The sequence below is a fragment of the Netta rufina genome (assembly GCF_964035555.1).
Source record: "Netta rufina genome assembly, chromosome: 5".
In the NCBI taxonomy this organism is placed as follows: domain Eukaryota; kingdom Metazoa; phylum Chordata; class Aves; order Anseriformes; family Anatidae; genus Netta; species Netta rufina.
In genome coordinates, this window is record NC_140128.1 from 33298282 (window position 1) to 33316449 (window position 18168).

The 18168-nt window shown below is 36.3% G+C and overlaps 1 protein-coding gene across 4 annotated transcripts in view; it reads right to left on the reverse strand.

Annotated features, from left to right (window-relative positions):
• PHF21A (PHD finger protein 21A) overlaps nt 1-18168 on the reverse strand; it is a 132416-nt gene that overhangs the window by 81951 nt on the left and 32297 nt on the right. For 2 of the 4 annotated variants that reach the window (XM_084288197.1, XM_084288199.1), the window contains exons 3-5: nt 13543-13677; nt 9544-9576; nt 7353-7418 (exon numbers count right to left, since the gene is read on the reverse strand). In XM_084288197.1, coding sequence (XP_084144323.1) covers nt 7353-7418; nt 9544-9576; nt 13543-13596 — 153 coding nt within the window. In that variant the 5' untranslated portion in view covers nt 13597-13677. Of the gene's footprint in view, nt 1-7352; nt 7440-9543; nt 9577-13542; nt 13678-18168 lie in introns of all 4 variants that reach the window. The other 2 variants (XM_084288196.1, XM_084288198.1) reach the window with 1 other exon arrangement.

The following is an 18168-nucleotide window of genomic DNA, read 5'->3' on the forward strand; positions in this document are numbered from 1 at the left end:
AGTGTTTGTATCGTTTCTAAGCATTAGACATGCCTTTCTTCCACAATTCAGCCCAGTTCACAGAAGAGATTGGGTCCAAACAATTTAAATCGGAGCTAAAGATCCATAAGGCTTTTCAAAAGCAGATCCCTGGATTTGATTCTCCTTACAACACTTATACACTTGGAATAAGTCAAAATATTGTTCCTTCAGCCGTGAGGTCATTCTGCTAAGGTAAGGAGAACAGAGCACAGCAAGTGAAATCCACAGGTTCTAACAGCTGGCCTAGCAAGTTATGCTGCCTATTTAAAAGCAAATCCAATTATTTTCACAGATCAACACACTCAAGTGATTTATCGTACTCTTCAATGATGGAAGGCATTAGTATGGGAATTAAGAGAACGCAGCTTTATTTCCAACTTTGTGGCTGACCCACGATATTAATAATTTTCCCATCTTTCATTTTTCTCCCATTGTTTCCTAAACAAGATTGACGTTTAAACATTTACAGTGCAATCTAAAATGTGAGTGTTGCTCATCTGGACACACTCGAGTACCTTCATTTGCACTAGCTTCAGTGCAAACAGTGCAAACTTCAACTATCATCAAACATTCCCATAACAACAAAAATTATCTTGAGCCAAGGGTTCCCACAAAAGGGGTGTATCCTAGCACAGTGAGATTTTGATTTCAGTTGGGAAAAAAAATAAAAATCTAATACAGCAATATTATCTTCCAATTTCCATTTCTAAATTGTGCTTTTAGCTTAACAGAACAGGTTAATCTGTTCTCTTATAAAAATTCATTAGTGAATTTAATCCCTTTTCCCAGCTCCGAAATAAGACACCTTAAAGGGTGCTAAATAAAACATCCTAAATCCCCGTCATCACAATCTGATGTTTCCCCCACCTTTCCTCCAAGTCTGAAAGGGAAAGGTGGTAGGCTCTGAAATAACTACTGGCGTGTGAGGTTACCCAGCAAGTCAAAACATGCAGGAGCAACTAATAACCAACTCTTGGCATCAATAGGGGATTTTCAAGGAAATACTGTAGTTTAACTGCCCATTTTCTACCTACAAGGTTGCTTTTCAAACAGAGCAGGCTATTTTGGAGATACAAGCCAAGGCACATGAAGATTAAAGATGCATGCAGCTAGGCTCCATTCAAAAAGTTCTCCAGCTGCCTCCAAATCTGGCTTAAATACTGTATGAATTTAAAAATCAAAAGTTGAGCCAGTCATTGCTAAAAGAGGGGTAGCAGGAGGAAGGTGTGGACGTCTCTTTTTGTTTTATTTTTAATGGCATAAAAAATAGTCATTTGTGTTTCCCAAATTAAGTTACTCCAGTGCTTATGTATATTAGATATGCAAAAATGAACTTCACAAACCAACAGTAAGAAATCTAGATGGAGTTATTTTAAGAAGAGAATGGGAAATCCAAGTTTAGATGCAAGTATGGGTTTAATCAAGATTTAGCATTACAAAAGGTTTGAGAAAACTTAGCCATGTTTCAGTCATCATATGCAAATGAGTAACATCAATTTTGCAAAAAGAGTTTGGGGCAAAAGATGCAGCAGGGAGAGATGCGTGCACTTTGCCTATCTCAAATCATCTGTACAACATTCGAAATTTGTTTCAGCCTGTACATCTTGAGAATATGGAAGATGACGACTTAATGAGAAGTCATTATATTCACATTTTAACACAATATTTGGATGCAAATTAAATAAACGTCAACGATTAAAATAGTAAGCTCACAGAGATATCTCAAACCTTCACCTTCTGAACAGGTGCTGTTCACACTGATCAGAGGGTTCAAAACATCCTTATGATTCACAGAGGCAGCCAACTGGACGTAAGGAGGAGTTACTTTTTGACAGGGAAAACTGAGCGACTACATCAAATTATCGAAGAAACAACCTACAAATTGTCAATTCTGGGAGGGGACAAGGCTAAATGTATTGCTACATTTCATTATTAAAAGCGAACTCTGGGAAGGCACAAAATTGTTTTTCATATATTTTAAGACTGCTTTACAAGCAGTTGGCATAGACGGATGCTATAGTTACATGGAAATTAGCATATCTATCATTTGTGCCATTTACTTAAAAAAAGATAGGTGCTCAGTAATAAGTATAGCTCCAGATAAACAACTGGAACTGAAAATAAGCCTCACCTGCTTCGAGTTATTAGTTACTACACATTCAGATGGCATATTTGCACACCGCCTCCATTACTGACAGAGTAACTGGCATTTTAATGTGCCCTTGATGGAGCTTAGGGAAAGGAAGGATTAGAAACTCCAGACAAAACTGACAGAAGCAAGTGACTTCATTATTTATTTCCGTATTTTGAATACTAAAATTCTCATGGACTTCCATGGGTATACCGAAAATATACAGGCATATCTTGCCACCTTTTTACGAACAATACAGATGCATTTTTAAGTGCGCTTTCCTCCCTGTTAAGTGTACCTGCATCCCTCCTGCTCCCCAGCCCTCTTGCACAAACTCACATTCCTCTCACCAAGGCACAGCATTTCATGCTTACGGAATACGACAGAACATGTTTTGGGTACAAGTTGCTGATAATGTGTTCAAAAGGGCTCCATGAAAATTCACCTTTACTATAGATGACAAGCATGCAAGAGGAGCAGACTCACAGGAGGCATTTACGCATATTGCCAATCTTTTTATTACTCAGTCATGGTACCTGGAATAAATATAGCAACATTAATCCCCTTCCTGACAATTTTTGAAGACATAACAAGTTTCCTCAATCAGTTTAAACCTTAAACCTTTACACTTATTTAACCATTAAAAAAAAAAAAAAAAAAAGGTTAAATTACACTACCATTCTTAAAATCCCCTCCAAAACCTCCTGTCTCATTGTTTGTTATTTAGTGGCAAGGTTATAAGGAATCTTACCCTAAACATACAGGATTTGGAATAATCTTAACTAACCCAGGTTGCTGTGAGCTTTAAATACGAGCAGAAGTCAGTAGATTTGCCTATTCATAATGTTGAATTGATAATGAGATGATCTTGCTTTTCCAATGTGTGTTCTACCTGGTGATATTCTACAGTTTCAACTAGTCTCCACAGTAAAGTATGTTACTCCCTCCCCTCCGAAAAATAAATACACAAATATCCTTATGCTAACAACTATTTTTTTAGTATGTTTTCATGTAAGAGTACACAGCTCTTTAAAATCAAAGGAACAAAAGGTATCCACTTTATTCCTTCCATGTCAGAGCAAATGTGTATGAATACAAGTCTAGCTTTCACAAGACTGTTTTCTTGAAGATTAAATGAATTTCATTGCAACTTAACTACAACAACAGACATTTCCAATTTATTTTCAAATGCAGAGAAAACAATGCACTATTTCTTTAGTAATATAGTAAAAGGGTGATGGTGATAGGCATAAGATCAAAAGATCCTATTCCTGCGAGCTTTCTTCCACATTTAAGACAGAATGTTTCTACAACTTCTCCAAGAAATTGTGATAAGCACAGATGTATAAATTGCTCCATATTTGACATGATATTGCTAAAAAGCGTGTTTGCTGCCCAACTTCTTCCTTTACATTTTTTCAGTCGAATAAACATGACCTCTTCCTTGTCACTGGAATAAAGTACTGTTATGATACATATCGAGAGATGATATATCTGAAAGAGCATATTATCATTTTTAATTAACTATGCAAGGAGAGAAGCAGGGAAAAGGTGTTACTAAAGATGAACAAGGAATGTAACCTTATATTAGCCCTACTCTACCGCAATTTTTAAATGGTGTCACTGATATTAATCCAACCCCAAATCAAAACAAACAAAAAAAAAGAGTACATGTTGCTAAACATCCTCATGGAAAGATTCAAGAAGTTGTTTTTACTGTAAATAATACATTTAACCTAAATAAAAACTGAATGGATATATGCAATCATGTGTAAACTTTTAGAAAACACTGCCAGGAGAAGACGCTATTCAAGAACACATGGAATGGAAGAGCGCCGAAGACAGTATTACTTTCTTATAAACGTGCAAACACAACATTGTTTTAAAAAAGCATAATAAAAAAACAAAGCTACACAGCGACATAAATCATATTTAAAACCCAAGTTTAGATTTTCACAATTAAAATCACAATTAAAACTTTTGCAAAAAAGTTACTCCTGATTTTTTTTATTTTTTTTTTTAATTAAAACAGACAAGTTAGGGGTAGGTTGGGAGGGCAGAGGTTGGGGTGGAATCTGAATATCAGTTTTAAAAGAAACACAATCAGGATTTCCAAACTGTAACTCTGACATTTACAGCTGAGGAACAAGACTGTTAAACTGAATTCAGCTTTCTCCCCCAAGAATGGAAAAGTGAGGTAAGCCCAGTTTAGAGCTCTGTAATAACAACAAAGAGACCAGCAGAGGAAAATAATTGTCTGAAGGAGTCACGTGTACTGCTCTCTAAATGCAAATTACATTCAAGTAAGTTTTTCTCTTTTTGAAGCATCCTCCCTATGATAACACAATCAGCATACACCGCTCCGTCATCTTGCAGGTGAAACGAATCAAAGCATTTATTTTCACCACTTTCAAATTTTCAAAACCCCTATGAGTATATGAGATACCTCGTGCTGTAGCAGTTTAACCCTGCATCAGCTAACAAATTTCTTTAGGTTTAAGCCTACACACAGCATTAGCCTATTTGCTTTCTCTTTGTACTTTGCCAGATCTCTCCAATTTCACAAACTTCTGAACAGAGCTGTCATTATTAATTCTCAGCAAGAAACCCAAGCCACTATGAATCATTGCAGTGACTGGCACCAAGTGTCGGCACTACTCTCACAGTGTTGCAGAAACAGAGAGAAATCCTAAAGCAACTAAAAGCTTTTAGCTAAGCTACCACTGAGTCGGTTCTTGCACTGTAAGTCTTCATGCAACTTTATTAAATGAGAGAGCAAAGAAAAAGGGTACATTAGGCTCGTATAACATTTCAGAAGCCAGAAATATTTCAGCATTCTGCTTTTGTAACATCAGGGTCTCAGCTCCACGCCACAGTCTCAGAGAAGGGATATCACACAGGCTGGAGCTTTAATATTTCACACTTCATTAAAAGCTGATAAAATAGTGACAATAATGCCTCCCATAACTGTCCACAGTGCAAGCGTTAGGCCCTCAGAGTTTATTCATTGGACATTAAACATCAAGACTACTTACTTGGCTCTAAACAAGATTACAGAGAACAAACATCGTACTTTCCTTTTCCCTCAAGAAACACACTAGACAGTACCAAGAATTTATTTACTATACAAAATTGCACATCTCCCCACCATGTTTGAAAATTAAATTGTTGGATAATATTCTCCCCATAAAACAATTGATAATAATTATTTTTCCCAAAATAAGAAGTAAAAGCGAGAACAGAAGAAGGCTTTGTTATCGTCTCTGTAAAGCTGCTTAACTCTGCATTGCCAAGCCACAGCTGTCTATACAACAGATTCCTACAATTAAGAGGGTGTAAGCATTTCTCTGCATTGGGAAGTTTTTGTTGGATTTTTTTTTTCCCCTCCCTCCTTCGTTCTCCTTCTAGAACTCATTTACCACAATCACTGCATTTTAGCACCCATGCTACTTTAACAACACTATCTTCTGGGACTCTGGCAGCTCCATGGTCTAATGGTAAATTAACAAAATTAAGTATTAAAACTTCAATGGCGAGAGAAGGTCACTGTCCTATTGATAGCCAAAACTATAAAAAGACTGAAGCCAAACCGTGACTTCATATTTACTGTATTCTGTGTGTGGTGGAAGTAAAATCAGAAACTTATTTTTCAGTCTTTTGGAAACATAGCCCATGTTAATACCCATGAACAAGTGTGCTTCAGCACTCTGAGCTGTAACTTTCAGCTGTGTACAAGGAAGATACAGCTGTGGGTTTTTTTTTTTTTTTTTTTTTAGAAATGGATCGTTTAAAGCAGTGTATATACTACCATGCATTTCATAACGTAACTTAAAAGTTATGAATCAGTTTAAAAGTTACAACAAGATATTTCCTTATCTTCCACTCACTATCGCACCGCCTACCCCTGCTGATCATGTGAACTGGTAGTCAATATAATTTGCTTTGTGGCATCAAGGCAAGCTAATTTTGAAATTATCATGGGCCTCCAGAGCTTACCAGAGAATTCTGAAGCTGCTTGCTGTGAGACACAGCCACATGCAGAGGCTCATGCTGGTTTTAGAGAATAAATCATCTTCAAGAGAGACATGCCATCACAACAGCAAAACCTCAGTTTTTGCTGAATTAGTATTCTCATTAAAAAATCATTTTCTTTATTATCCTTACATGTTCTTTTCTAGACTCATTGTTCCACTACTAAAACATACAATAATTTTTAGTAAACAAAATTTCTAGATAAATGTTAATCACTGACTATTCCTTTTCTTAGGAAAGGCAGTTGTTTCAGTCTGGGAAAAGGTAATTCTCAGAGCAGACACAGATAATGAGTGATGAATGGAGGTATCTAGATGTGACACTGATGGGTAACTATATCCTTACCTATGCACACATTTCAAAATGTTCCCCATCTTCAAAACGTGTAAGCTCCTGACCCTAGCAACTAACTTAATTTGGTTCAGTTACTGACCCAACAGCAACACAATCAGGGACTTCTAAGTTTTTCAGGGTTTCTGTGTACAAAGTTTTGTGTTTTGTTAAAAAACACAAACGAGAACAAGTTTTCAGATGTCTCTGATATTTTTCTTCTAGTTACCCACAAGATGCATCATCCAGTTCCACAGTGTTTCTATAAATCATTCAGTTATAATTACTAATAATACTTAAGACCTATTGAAGAGAATTCCTACAAAATAGCAAATGTAAGACAATCAAAATGCAATTTATCCTGGTAAAAACAAGAAACAAGTCTCCAATTCATCTCTTAGGTACCTAAGCTAACATGTAGTTAGTTGGGCTTGACACAAAGAAAAATTCCACCATACTCATTTGGAATTGCACAGTCTGGACCGATGAAAACAGAATCTGAAGATCTGCCTAAAGCAGGATGTTCTGGTTTAGAATAAGTTTCAAAATAACAATAAAGGAAGTGACAAAATTATTTCATTTTCCCAGCTCCCTTAATACAAACCATTAGTTTCGATGCTAGGTAATTTGTTGTTATAGCTTCCACTGATTACAGTAGTTGCTTGTTTGATAGACTTGCAATAATTCATCCTATCTTTTGTTGAGAGAAATCAAATATAAATCCCAAATGTCTTTGCCCATACTTATATTTGCACTTAAAAAAAAAAAATAGCAGCACTCTTGGAAGCTGGGAGAATATACATCTTTAGAAAAGTGTGTTAAAAATACATCTCCCTACCTGTTTCTCACTCAGAGCTGTGATTTTGGCTTGAAGTTCGTGAAGCTGTTTCTTCAAATCAGCATTCTGATTAGAAAGAAAAAATATCTGTGAGAAAGATATTCCATTTGTTAACATAGAGTAGTAGCAGGAAGGTGTTTTTTTTTTTTTTCATATTATACTACAGATACAGCACCTCTGGATGTACAGCCAATAAAATTCAAGAGGCTCAACAAAGCCTTGCTTAAGTCACTGAGTGCAAAAACCATCAGAGGACCTTTCTAGCACTCAGAGAGAGACAACTCAGTTTGGAATTCAGATTTCATTGAACATCCATTAGTGCTCACCACAATATAAAGCACATTTATACATTCCATCAAGTTTACAAATTAAACAAGAAATGTTTGTCAATATACAATGCAATTGTATCATATTGAATGCAACAGTATGTCCCCTAAAGCACACTCACCTATGCTACTTATGCAAAGACGTTATCATGCATTTGACTGTGTTGAGCATCAGCAACCATATCTATTAAATCTTAACTGCTACACATGCCAAATGAAGGCTAACATATCTAAGTCTTCATTTCCATGTATTTTTATGCCTTAGACTATATTTAAGAGAATTACATCTGCCTTAGCACATCATTCATATCAGCACTTTGCTTACAATAGCACTTTAAGTTTAAGATTTAAAAGCAATAAACATCACTATAAAGATGCAGAGAGAACACAATTTTTACCAGGACTATTTCTTTTCTACTAAAAATAAAATTTAAAAAAGATTTGCACTCAGTTTAAAGCCTGTGAAGCTTTGAAGAAATGTGACAGGGAAGCAAACTTCTCTGCATTACTCCCCCCCCATCATTTATGTTGTAAATTCTTTACACTAGAGGATGTAGGTTTCTTGTGTTATACAGAAATATTAGAACATGAAACTAATATTGTTATAGGAACTTCATGCTCAGGACAACTTCCCCATTTTTATATTCATCCACAATTTCAAAATGTGTACCAATCTCAGCTCAGTTATCTCTGGATAGATCTCTCCAATACAAACACAATCCTAGCAAAACCAGATATTGACCAGTCATCCTCCCTTTCTCTGGATTCTAGTTAATGCATTTTTTATCCCAGATTATTAAGAGCTTGGAATCAGGGACCAGATTCATTCTTCCTGGCTTCATGAACTTTGCATGGCTTTTTGCAGCCCTGAGCTGCCTTTCAATGGACACGAACAGAAAGCAAATTACTCTGCAGGCTAATCATTAGCAGACTAGCCCAGCAAGTAAGAGCAGCAGACCTTTCCCAAACCCCTTCAGAATAAGGAAGTTCTAGCAAGTAGGTTTTCCAATGCTATCCTACTCCTCCCTCAACACTTCTGTCAGGGGTCTTTCTGTACTTGACAGTTACAAAAAGCTGTCTTCCCACTCCACTGAGATCAGAAAACATGTATGCAAAAAATTACAGCGCATTCAGTGCTGTATGGGAATGGAAGCACTTAATAGCAAACCTGAAGTGAGCTGCTTTTCTTTATCCCTGTACTCAACATTTCACACTGGTTAGACTAACTCCACGTAACTCCCCATTCAGATAACTAGAGTGCTTAATTGCCGTGCAATTCAAGCAAGTCTCTTTACCCTGTCACTGGGAAAGAGCTGACTTCTGTTGCCTACACAAGAAGTCTAGTTATCCAACTTCAGTAGCTCTGGAACACCACAAGGCCTGGTATCCACTCTTCAGACATCACAGTGCTGAAGTTGGATATCTAAGACTGTATTCAAGCTGAATATTCTATTCTTCATTTGGACAAAATTTATTGGAAGGAGGATCCTCTCCTTTTATAATTCAGACAATAAAAAAGTGAGTGGCAGTTTTTGTGAAGAAAAACTTCCAGAAGAATCAGAAACTTATTTAACACTTGTACCACAGCCTGCAAGAGCCCCTTGATTTAAACTTCTAAAAATGAGACAAAAGGCTCCAACAGTGTTGGTGAGATTTTTTTGTTTAGTTGATTTATCTGCAGGGATTTTTTGTTTTTCTTTTAAAAGAACAATCCAGTCATTGCTTAAAGACTTGCTTGTAATAGCTTTCTTTTAAAAACCGTGTTAGCATGGAAGAACATGATGATGAAATATCTAAAATTCCCATGCACTGTGATTCTCTGTATTTTTTATGGTAAATAATACAATACAAAAAGAAATAGTTACCTGCGGATCTTGCTTCATTTGGGCAACCAGTTTCTAGAAAGAAAGAGATGCAATGATAAAATGAAAATTTTCATTAAGGATCACACTGAACAGCTTAAAAGTCAACAGTTTTGGAGAATGTTAAAAAAATACACATTTCATAGCATTCAATAGCTAGACATAATCCACGAGGAATTCAATATATATAATTTCAAAACCTATCCTTATTAATATAGTAAAACTATCACTCTAATCCACCACTTTTTGTTCCCTCTCCTAAACAGTTCTTAAACAAGTGATGCCTTTTTAGGACAATTTAAAGCAGCTGGGTAAGCTACTCTAACAGCAATGCCTCCTGTAGAGCTGCAGCCTCCTTTGCCTGCAGTCACAAGCAACACAAATCACAGAGAATCACTGCAAATACAAAAGCTGTTTGTGCACTCAAGCACAGAACGTCTCAAGTACTAAGGGAACGCCTGTGTGTTGGCTTGGCTGGTACCACATGGAAGGCCCATGTTCAGAAGTATCTCTGCCGCTTTCCTCCTTCAGTCAGAGATTGAGATCATTGCAGAAGAGATGCCCTCCACATCCAAGGGAAAGCAGACAGATGGCTACCATTCACTATTCTTCCTCCTTCATTTCCTTCAGGCAGCTGCAGGAAGATGCTGCCTATTGATAAGCAGGGAAGTTATCACACTATCACTAAGGAAAACTAGAGCCCACAATGAAGGGGCAACAAACCACCACCACCCCCAAATTTCTTTTCTGGTTACAGCTAAGTCTCATCACATTACATTGTTCTTGGCACATGAGGAAAAAACACAGCAAAGTCTGTACTTTCTTCTCCACTGACTCATCAAAATCAGGAAAAGGAGTGAGGAACAGAAAGAAAGAACAAACAAGAAGAGCGTTTAATTCTACCTGCATTGATGGGGCTCCAAGAATTCACTTTGTCAATGATTTTTAAAAGTTTATTTCATTTCACATTCTAAAAGTGGCATTAATCAGAAAAAGCATAACAGAGGAATAAGTCTGAGCCAGACCACAGGTTTACCTGCTCTAACATCTTTCCAGTACTAGCCAATAGCAAACATGACCATCAGTAGGAGTACTGCAAAAGTGTATTTCCCATCGTTTAGAAATTTAGATCTTGGATGTCTTCAAAGATGGTATCTTAGGCTCAATAGCTAGTAACAAAATTTTCTTCCGTTATCCTGCCTTAATTACTTTTTGAACTCAAGAGAACACTCCAAATTCTGTAACAATATGTTCCAAAGTTACTGTAGTACTCCTGGGTAAAGGGACCTCCTTTTTCTTTTGAATCTGCCTCCTATTACTGTGTGCATGAGGGTCAAACGAAATTATGGAAAGCCATTCTTGACTGTTGCTCTATTCATCTTCTTCATACCACATTTTTCCACGTTTCATTCCTGGTAAGTCATCTCTTTCAGATTGAAAGTCTCCTCAAGCACAAGTCATTCCATTGTTTTGTTCACTCTTGGCACACTTCCCTGTACTTCTCCAGTTCTCCATCACTGGGAGAAAGAGGGATTAAAACTGCATGCAACATGCAAGCACTCTGTACCACAAGAACTGCTTGCTCAGTGCTAATTCAGTCTGCTCTTACAGATGCAAGATGGGCAGTTTTTCCCAGGCGCATCTCTTGGCATTTATCTACTTTGAATATTATTGGTTCATCATTCAGTATCATGGGATGTGGAGGTGCTGTGTTAGCCTTGCACTGACGTTCTTAGCTCATTTTTCCTCGGTGCTTTCTGCCACATCAGAGTTTGACAAAAAACAGATCTGTTTGTCTTGACACATACAAAGTTCTTGTAGAGACTCAATCACAGGAAAACATACTCAGTGGCCGTAAATTGTTCATAATGTATTGCTAAATTTATGGATGATGTAATACGGCATCATCCAATCATAAGAAAAATGTTTGCTAAAGTTAAGATACTCCGTTCTTTTTGCTAATAAATGAAAAGAGAAAGGATGCTTTTGTTTCTTTCCACCCATCAGCTTGAAGAGTCATCCATGAAGCCCAACCCTGCTGAGAGAATAGCTAAATAGAGCGCCTTTCACACCTCTTGTGATCAAAAACTATGAAGAGCAGACTGCTTCAAAATAACCTCACTCAAGTCAACACAGTAGCAGAACAGAGCTCTGCTAGAGTTGATGCGTCTCTTCTCAGGACAAGCAATATACCTTGGCTGTGAAAGATATTTTAATATTTAAATTGTACTTCAATATAGTAAGTGACCTGGTCAGACATCACTTATAGAGGAACCTTCAATCATCGAAACAGAACAAAAAAGCATCTTCTACTAAACAGAATCACAGAATTTCTAGGTTGGAAGAGACCTCAAGATCATTGAGTCCAACCTCTGACCTAACGCTAGCAGTCCCCACTAAACCATATCCCAGTTAAACACCTTCTTTGGGTCCTTACTGGTAGTAATTTAAGATACATTCTGCCAAACAGGCAGCATCAAAGCTTCAGATGGAGTTCTGAATGTGAACTGGAATAGGCAGGAAATAAAGAGCTATTCTACAAACAAATTTCAATCATACTGAGCATCACTGTCTACAGCTACATAAGCAGTCATGACAAGTGACATGCTGCATCAGAAAGTTAGGAGGCTCTGCTCACACACTGAAAAGCTGAACTTCATCACAGACACCTGTCCACCAGGTACAAAAGGAGGACAAAATATGACTGTATGAGTCTTAGCAAGCTTTATAAAAAAAAGTCCTTGGAAAAAAAATAGGCAGATGATGACAAGTGAGACAATTGTCCAGAAATCCTGGGGCACTGCCAAAAGAAAGGATATATTATATTTCTAATTGAAAGAATTAAAATGTAAAGATAAGGTAAGATAACAATAATAAAGAATTGAAATGTATACAGTACAACTCAAACATTTCATTTGAAGATTTTTAATATTAAAAATTGTTGCCTCAAAATTTTGGTTAGTTTATGAGTAAAGAGAAATATAGATACACAACTGGTAAATGCTGTTATATGAATACAAGTATTTCTAGTGTTCTGATCACCACATAGCAGATAACATTGAAGTACTTACTAACCTTAAATTTTAATGCCTGCAGTAATGCCATGTGTAATTTCTGAGTTTTATTACCCCAATAACACAGCTTCACTGAAGTTCTGAAGGCAAGGGCCTCGGAGTTTGAGGAGAGCAAAATATTGTCTGTAGTTCTGGAAATTCATCCATAGCTTTTTATCATTTTTCTCCTCAGCTGAAAGTTGCATCTTTATTAAAGCAGATTAAATTTCATTTTACTAACCCACCCACTCACGTTCTTGCACTACGCTCATCATTGCAAAAACTACTGAACAAGTCATCTGATGACTTGTCTAAACAAGTGTTCTAGGTAACTTGGAAACATTTTACAAAATTTGCAAAACTGATCAGCATAACTCATTGTAAATTTCTTTTATCCATTGTGCAACAGTTGTCAGTTTCAGCTGTCCAGAAGAAATACTTGAGAAATACTTGGAGAACTGTCTTTCAAAAAGGCTTCCCTGATAAATTTAACATTTTAGACAGCAGCTACTCTGTTTATAACAATTTTGTCTCAATACTTGTTTGAATTAATATGCACATGTCCTCTTACCTTTGCTTGGAAGTTCCTCCAACATATTTTTCTCATTCCAACTTAATACTGAAGTTGGCTTTAGAACATCAGAAAACCCTTCCAGACACAAGTTACTGAACACTGAGTTTTCAGACTGTTTTTCATCACTTCTACAAAATATCCAAAAAAATCCCCACCCACAGCCTGATATGTAGATTTTTTCACATTTGCTAAAAACAACAGGTGGTAGGGTCAAAATACAGTGAGTATGAAATTCTAAAGCAATTCCAAGCTTGTAAGACAATTATTTCTATAGTTGTAATGGTATTACTCAATACCACCATTAGTTGTAATAGTATCTGTAATAATAACATTGCTATTAATTAAAAATATAAAGCAAGAAAGAATACAAATTACCTGGTGAACCTGAATTTCCACTTTCAGAGCCTCCTGTAGAGTCTGCAGCTCCATTCTCTACCTTCTCCACTTTCTCTAGATGTGTCTTTGCTGATTCCAGTGCCTTTAGTTTCTGGTTTCCTCTCCACAACAGCGCTATAGAAAAATAAATGTTTTGCTTTAGTTCCTGAAAGACAAGTTAATTTGAGAGGAAAAAAAAAAAAAAAAAAGTGTAACAGAGCAGGAATTCAGTGAACTATATTCAGCTGCAGCTTCCTAGTCTAGAAAAAAAAAAAAAAAGTGATCTTTCAATCACAAGAAATCTAAGAGCTGTACAGAATGCCTTTCTTGGGAGTAGTTTAGCCAGATTACTTCTCACATATCCCAAAGTTGACATACTTTTATCCTAGCTTGCAGGCAGCTATTTCCTACCAATATTCCATTGTAGTTGCATATTAAATTAGAAATTTGGCTACTGAAAGTGTTTTAAAGAAATCTGCATAGAGAAGAAAATATTCTTGAGGCTAAAATTCTGTAACCCTAATAGCAATAAATTGTTAACCAGAATGTACTGCATTACCATACTTCCATGAGACTTTAGAGCTGTTGTTAGCTGGGATGGTCTGCATGTAATCCCACAGAACATTAACATGCAATGCCTAAAGTTTGTGCTGAGTTAGTCATTTCATATTTTGAAGGAACAGAAGACAGCTATAATGCTTTTTAATATCTTGTGCTCTAAGTTTAAAATCCTTTGCTATTTCTAGGTAGAATTCCAGTAGGTATGAGTTTACCATCTTCACCTGTACTTCAAACAAACGAATCCCCCTAACCCCTGACAAAGAAAAGCATCAACATCCCTATTTCTAAAAGCCTCAAAAGCTAGACAAGTAATTTTTGTTCAGAAATACATTAAAAACATCATGATTCTGAAACAGGATTAAAATTCCCTTCTGTATCCTATATGTTCAAAACACAAAAGAACTTGTGTAAAAATGGATGAAAATATATACAAATACCTATATAGAGATGTACGCAGAAAACAAAGCCTCAGAAAACATTATATACCAGTCTTTCCATCCAGACATCACACATGAAATTGTTCGAGTGTTAAAGTAATTCCAATTTTTCATCTTTTGAAGACTGCTCACAGTTATTACACAGGTATTGTCAACTAAGAGGCCTACATAATGGGACTTCATTGTTTTCAAAAGGCTAGTGACAGATTAGATTAGGCATGTAGACTGTAAAAAGAGAGTAATTCATTTAAATTAGAGAATTTTATTTTAATATTGTCTAAATACAGTATACTGAAGTGTTGGACAAGTCTGAAGTCCTTAAAATAAGAAGTGGTGGGTTTGTTGGTTGGTTGGTTTTTAAATTAGCCTTGTTTCTCTCTCCAAATATCACATTACAAAAGGAGAAGACTATCAAGGGTTTTTGTAAAAGCATTGTATTTAAATTCATTCTTTTTCAGTGCTGTCTGCTGTTAGCTGAAAGTTACTTATTTAAATAACAAAGGCCTGATAAGACTTTCTAGTCAACACATCGAATGACCTTCTACAAGAGTCTCTCCCACACGTGACAGAAGAGCTAGAACAGCTGCCTTTGCAGCACTACTCTCCATAAAATCGTAATTTGTATCAAGGGATACATGGAAGTTACATATAGTTCCCTGTTCTATTACCACAAGCCTTAATGAGAAAACAGAACCCTGGATTATTACTTCCAGTCACAGACAAGAACAACTACAGCGTGCATTAAGTCCCTATCACTGCAGTTTCAAAAGAAACCGTACTTCAGAAAACCACGTGGGAGAGTGACTAATGAAAACTGGATCCCACTGCAGAGGCAAAAAGTCTTTTACAAGCCCTGGAAATTCCATTTTGAGGTAAAGATGCAGGCAGGCACAAACAAAGTTCTTCTCAGGGCGTCTTCCATGAATGAGATGGCACTTGTGATAAACAGCAACTATCATTCTATGGCTTCGTGCTAACTTTAAAGAGCAAAACAGACCAAAACAAGTTGTCTCAACTGAGAATGTAAAAGATATACATGATTTTAATACACCTGACTGTAAAGCCTAGTACAAGTTCACGGGAAAAATGATGTGGTACTTCTAAGGAGTACAAAAAAGACACCACACAAATGCAAAACTTAATCTGACAGGCAGATATTATAAATATTATAATATTGATGGTTCATAAAAAAATAATCCAACTTCATTTCATAGACATCTTGAGCAGCTGGAAAGATTTTTCACAACTAATCTTTAGAAGTTTAAGAAAAAAGTGATAGTGCTTTGTAGAAGCAAGTGGCTGTTCAGCCTAGCCATGTTTACACAGTTGTAGACAGGAACACGGGTAATTTGCTGCTGTACTGGGGAACAAGCAAGCCAGGAAAAAAAAACAAAAACAATTCTAGTAATATACCCATCATCAACTAACTCCACCTGACATTATTTGTTACAATTTCAGATTTTTCTTTTACTGTAATTTTAAAGTTAACAGATATTAAGACTTCATAACTACAAATATTTTTAAAACATATATGGATTAGAAATTGATCAATTGTAGAATTGATTTCAATACATAAAATTGAAGCCTCCAAGAAAAGACAAAAGATTTGTTTTTTAATTAAAGTTTTTCTGACTCTTCACTCTCTTCCTACTCTCCCTCCCTCCAGCATTCCCATTACAAGCAACTTGCTTTGCAGTGTCATTTACTTCCAGATGCCTTCTGCTGGCAAAGTTACACGGAGGGACATGTTAAACACGGGAAACTACCTCCTCTCTTCAAAAACTAGGTGTCTCATACATAAGGAAGAGAAATTATCTCTACTCTATCAGCAAAGGCCCCACAGTAAAGCACAATCTTTTCGCAATCACCTTCTCCCCAGCTGCTGTAGTTGTCACCAGCAGCACTACTGTTTTCCTTCGCAAAAACAGGGCCAATATTGGTGATTACGGGAATTGTGCTAAGCTGCAAACAAGATGCTATACATTTGGCATGGCAGCCAAGCTGCAGCACACATCACCATCACTTTAAAGATGAGGAAACAGGAAAAGGTCAGTGAAGAATTTATCAGGAGGTTCTGAAGTGTCCTGAGCATCCAAATCATTACCGGGGGTTGGAGAACAATCTTTTTTAAATAAAGCAATAATTTTAAAATTTGGTCATGTTGCCAATTTCTAAAAAAAAAAAAATAATAATAATAATAATATATAATAATAATAAAAAAATATATATACAGTTGTTACTCAGCTGAAGCACTCTAGAACACACTTCTTCTGTAGCTTCCCTCCCCAAGCAGGAATAACTATCAAGTTATCCCCGTCTGAAATTCCCCTGAAGTACCTTAAACACTTTGCCAATGTTAATTAAAAAATAAGCGATCATTCTTTACATCCAGCAAGTCCTAGATCATTTTTTTTTTTTCTGTTTTATGTAGAATACGTCTAGAAATATATGAGGGCAGCTGGTTAAATATTGGTTGTATTTCCTTCAAAAGCAGGTACAGAACTTCCTAAACAAGTGGTCACACGTTTAAGTGCAAAAATCCTCAATATCCTTAAGCTTTTTTTCTTTCAGATTCAACTTCCAGGGGAGATTTAACATCTCAAGAAGAGTGGCATTATAAACTAGCTACAATATCACATCCTAGGATGTATAAAATTATCCCTGGATTAATCATAAAATATATTGCATTTTCCACTTTACTCTTATGACAGTAGAATTATTATTTTAATTAAAAACCTTGTAGATGATTGAAATTGCATGGACGGGTTGGTCTGCAAACATTCTTCATCCCATTAGTTTTTAAAAAGAAAACATGAAAATGCCTTGTTCAGTGCTAGAAACTGCGACTTCCAAAGAGAAAGCAGAGGACTGGGGAGTACTTGCATCTCTTGCACATACAGACATACTTCCAAGCCACAACCAGGAGGAACACCAATAACGAGATGTAAATTTGCCATTCCTTGGATTAATTTCAATCTTTGGAGGCAGCAGTCCTCCATTCAATTTCCTGCAGGCTCACATTTGTCATAAACAATCCCTTATTTCTAACGTGATTGCTTCAAGACTTAAAATCTCACAGTCAGAAAAAGTACCACAACTCGCCTCAGTTAAAGCAGCACAAATGTTACATGCTTATAAAAGCACCGACACTGAACGAAACCTTCAACTCTGCAAGAGTCATATAAGTGCATTAGTACCTCTCCACTATTATCCCAATTAAAAAAATAAAATAAAATAAAATAAAATAAAATAAAATACAATCCACTTCAGAAACTCTAAAACATCACAAAGCCATTTAAACTATGCCTATTTTGGAAAGTACACTAAAAACACAGCTTATGTAACTTAGACTCACACGCACAAATGCAAAAAAAAAAAAGGTAGGACAAACACAAAAGCCATGAATTACTTCTCTAACTACTTCATGGAAGGACCCTAAGTAACTTAGAATTTTAGATAGAAGTCTTTTGGCACCCAGAATCCCTTCAGATAAATTTTTCACGTTGTACAGAAAAAAAAAATAACATTATTATTTCTGAAAGATGATGTTAAATATCTACTGTACTTACAGACCCTCAGGCCCAAATCTCAACCCTACAGTGAATTTATTTATAGGACTGGGGCTTCC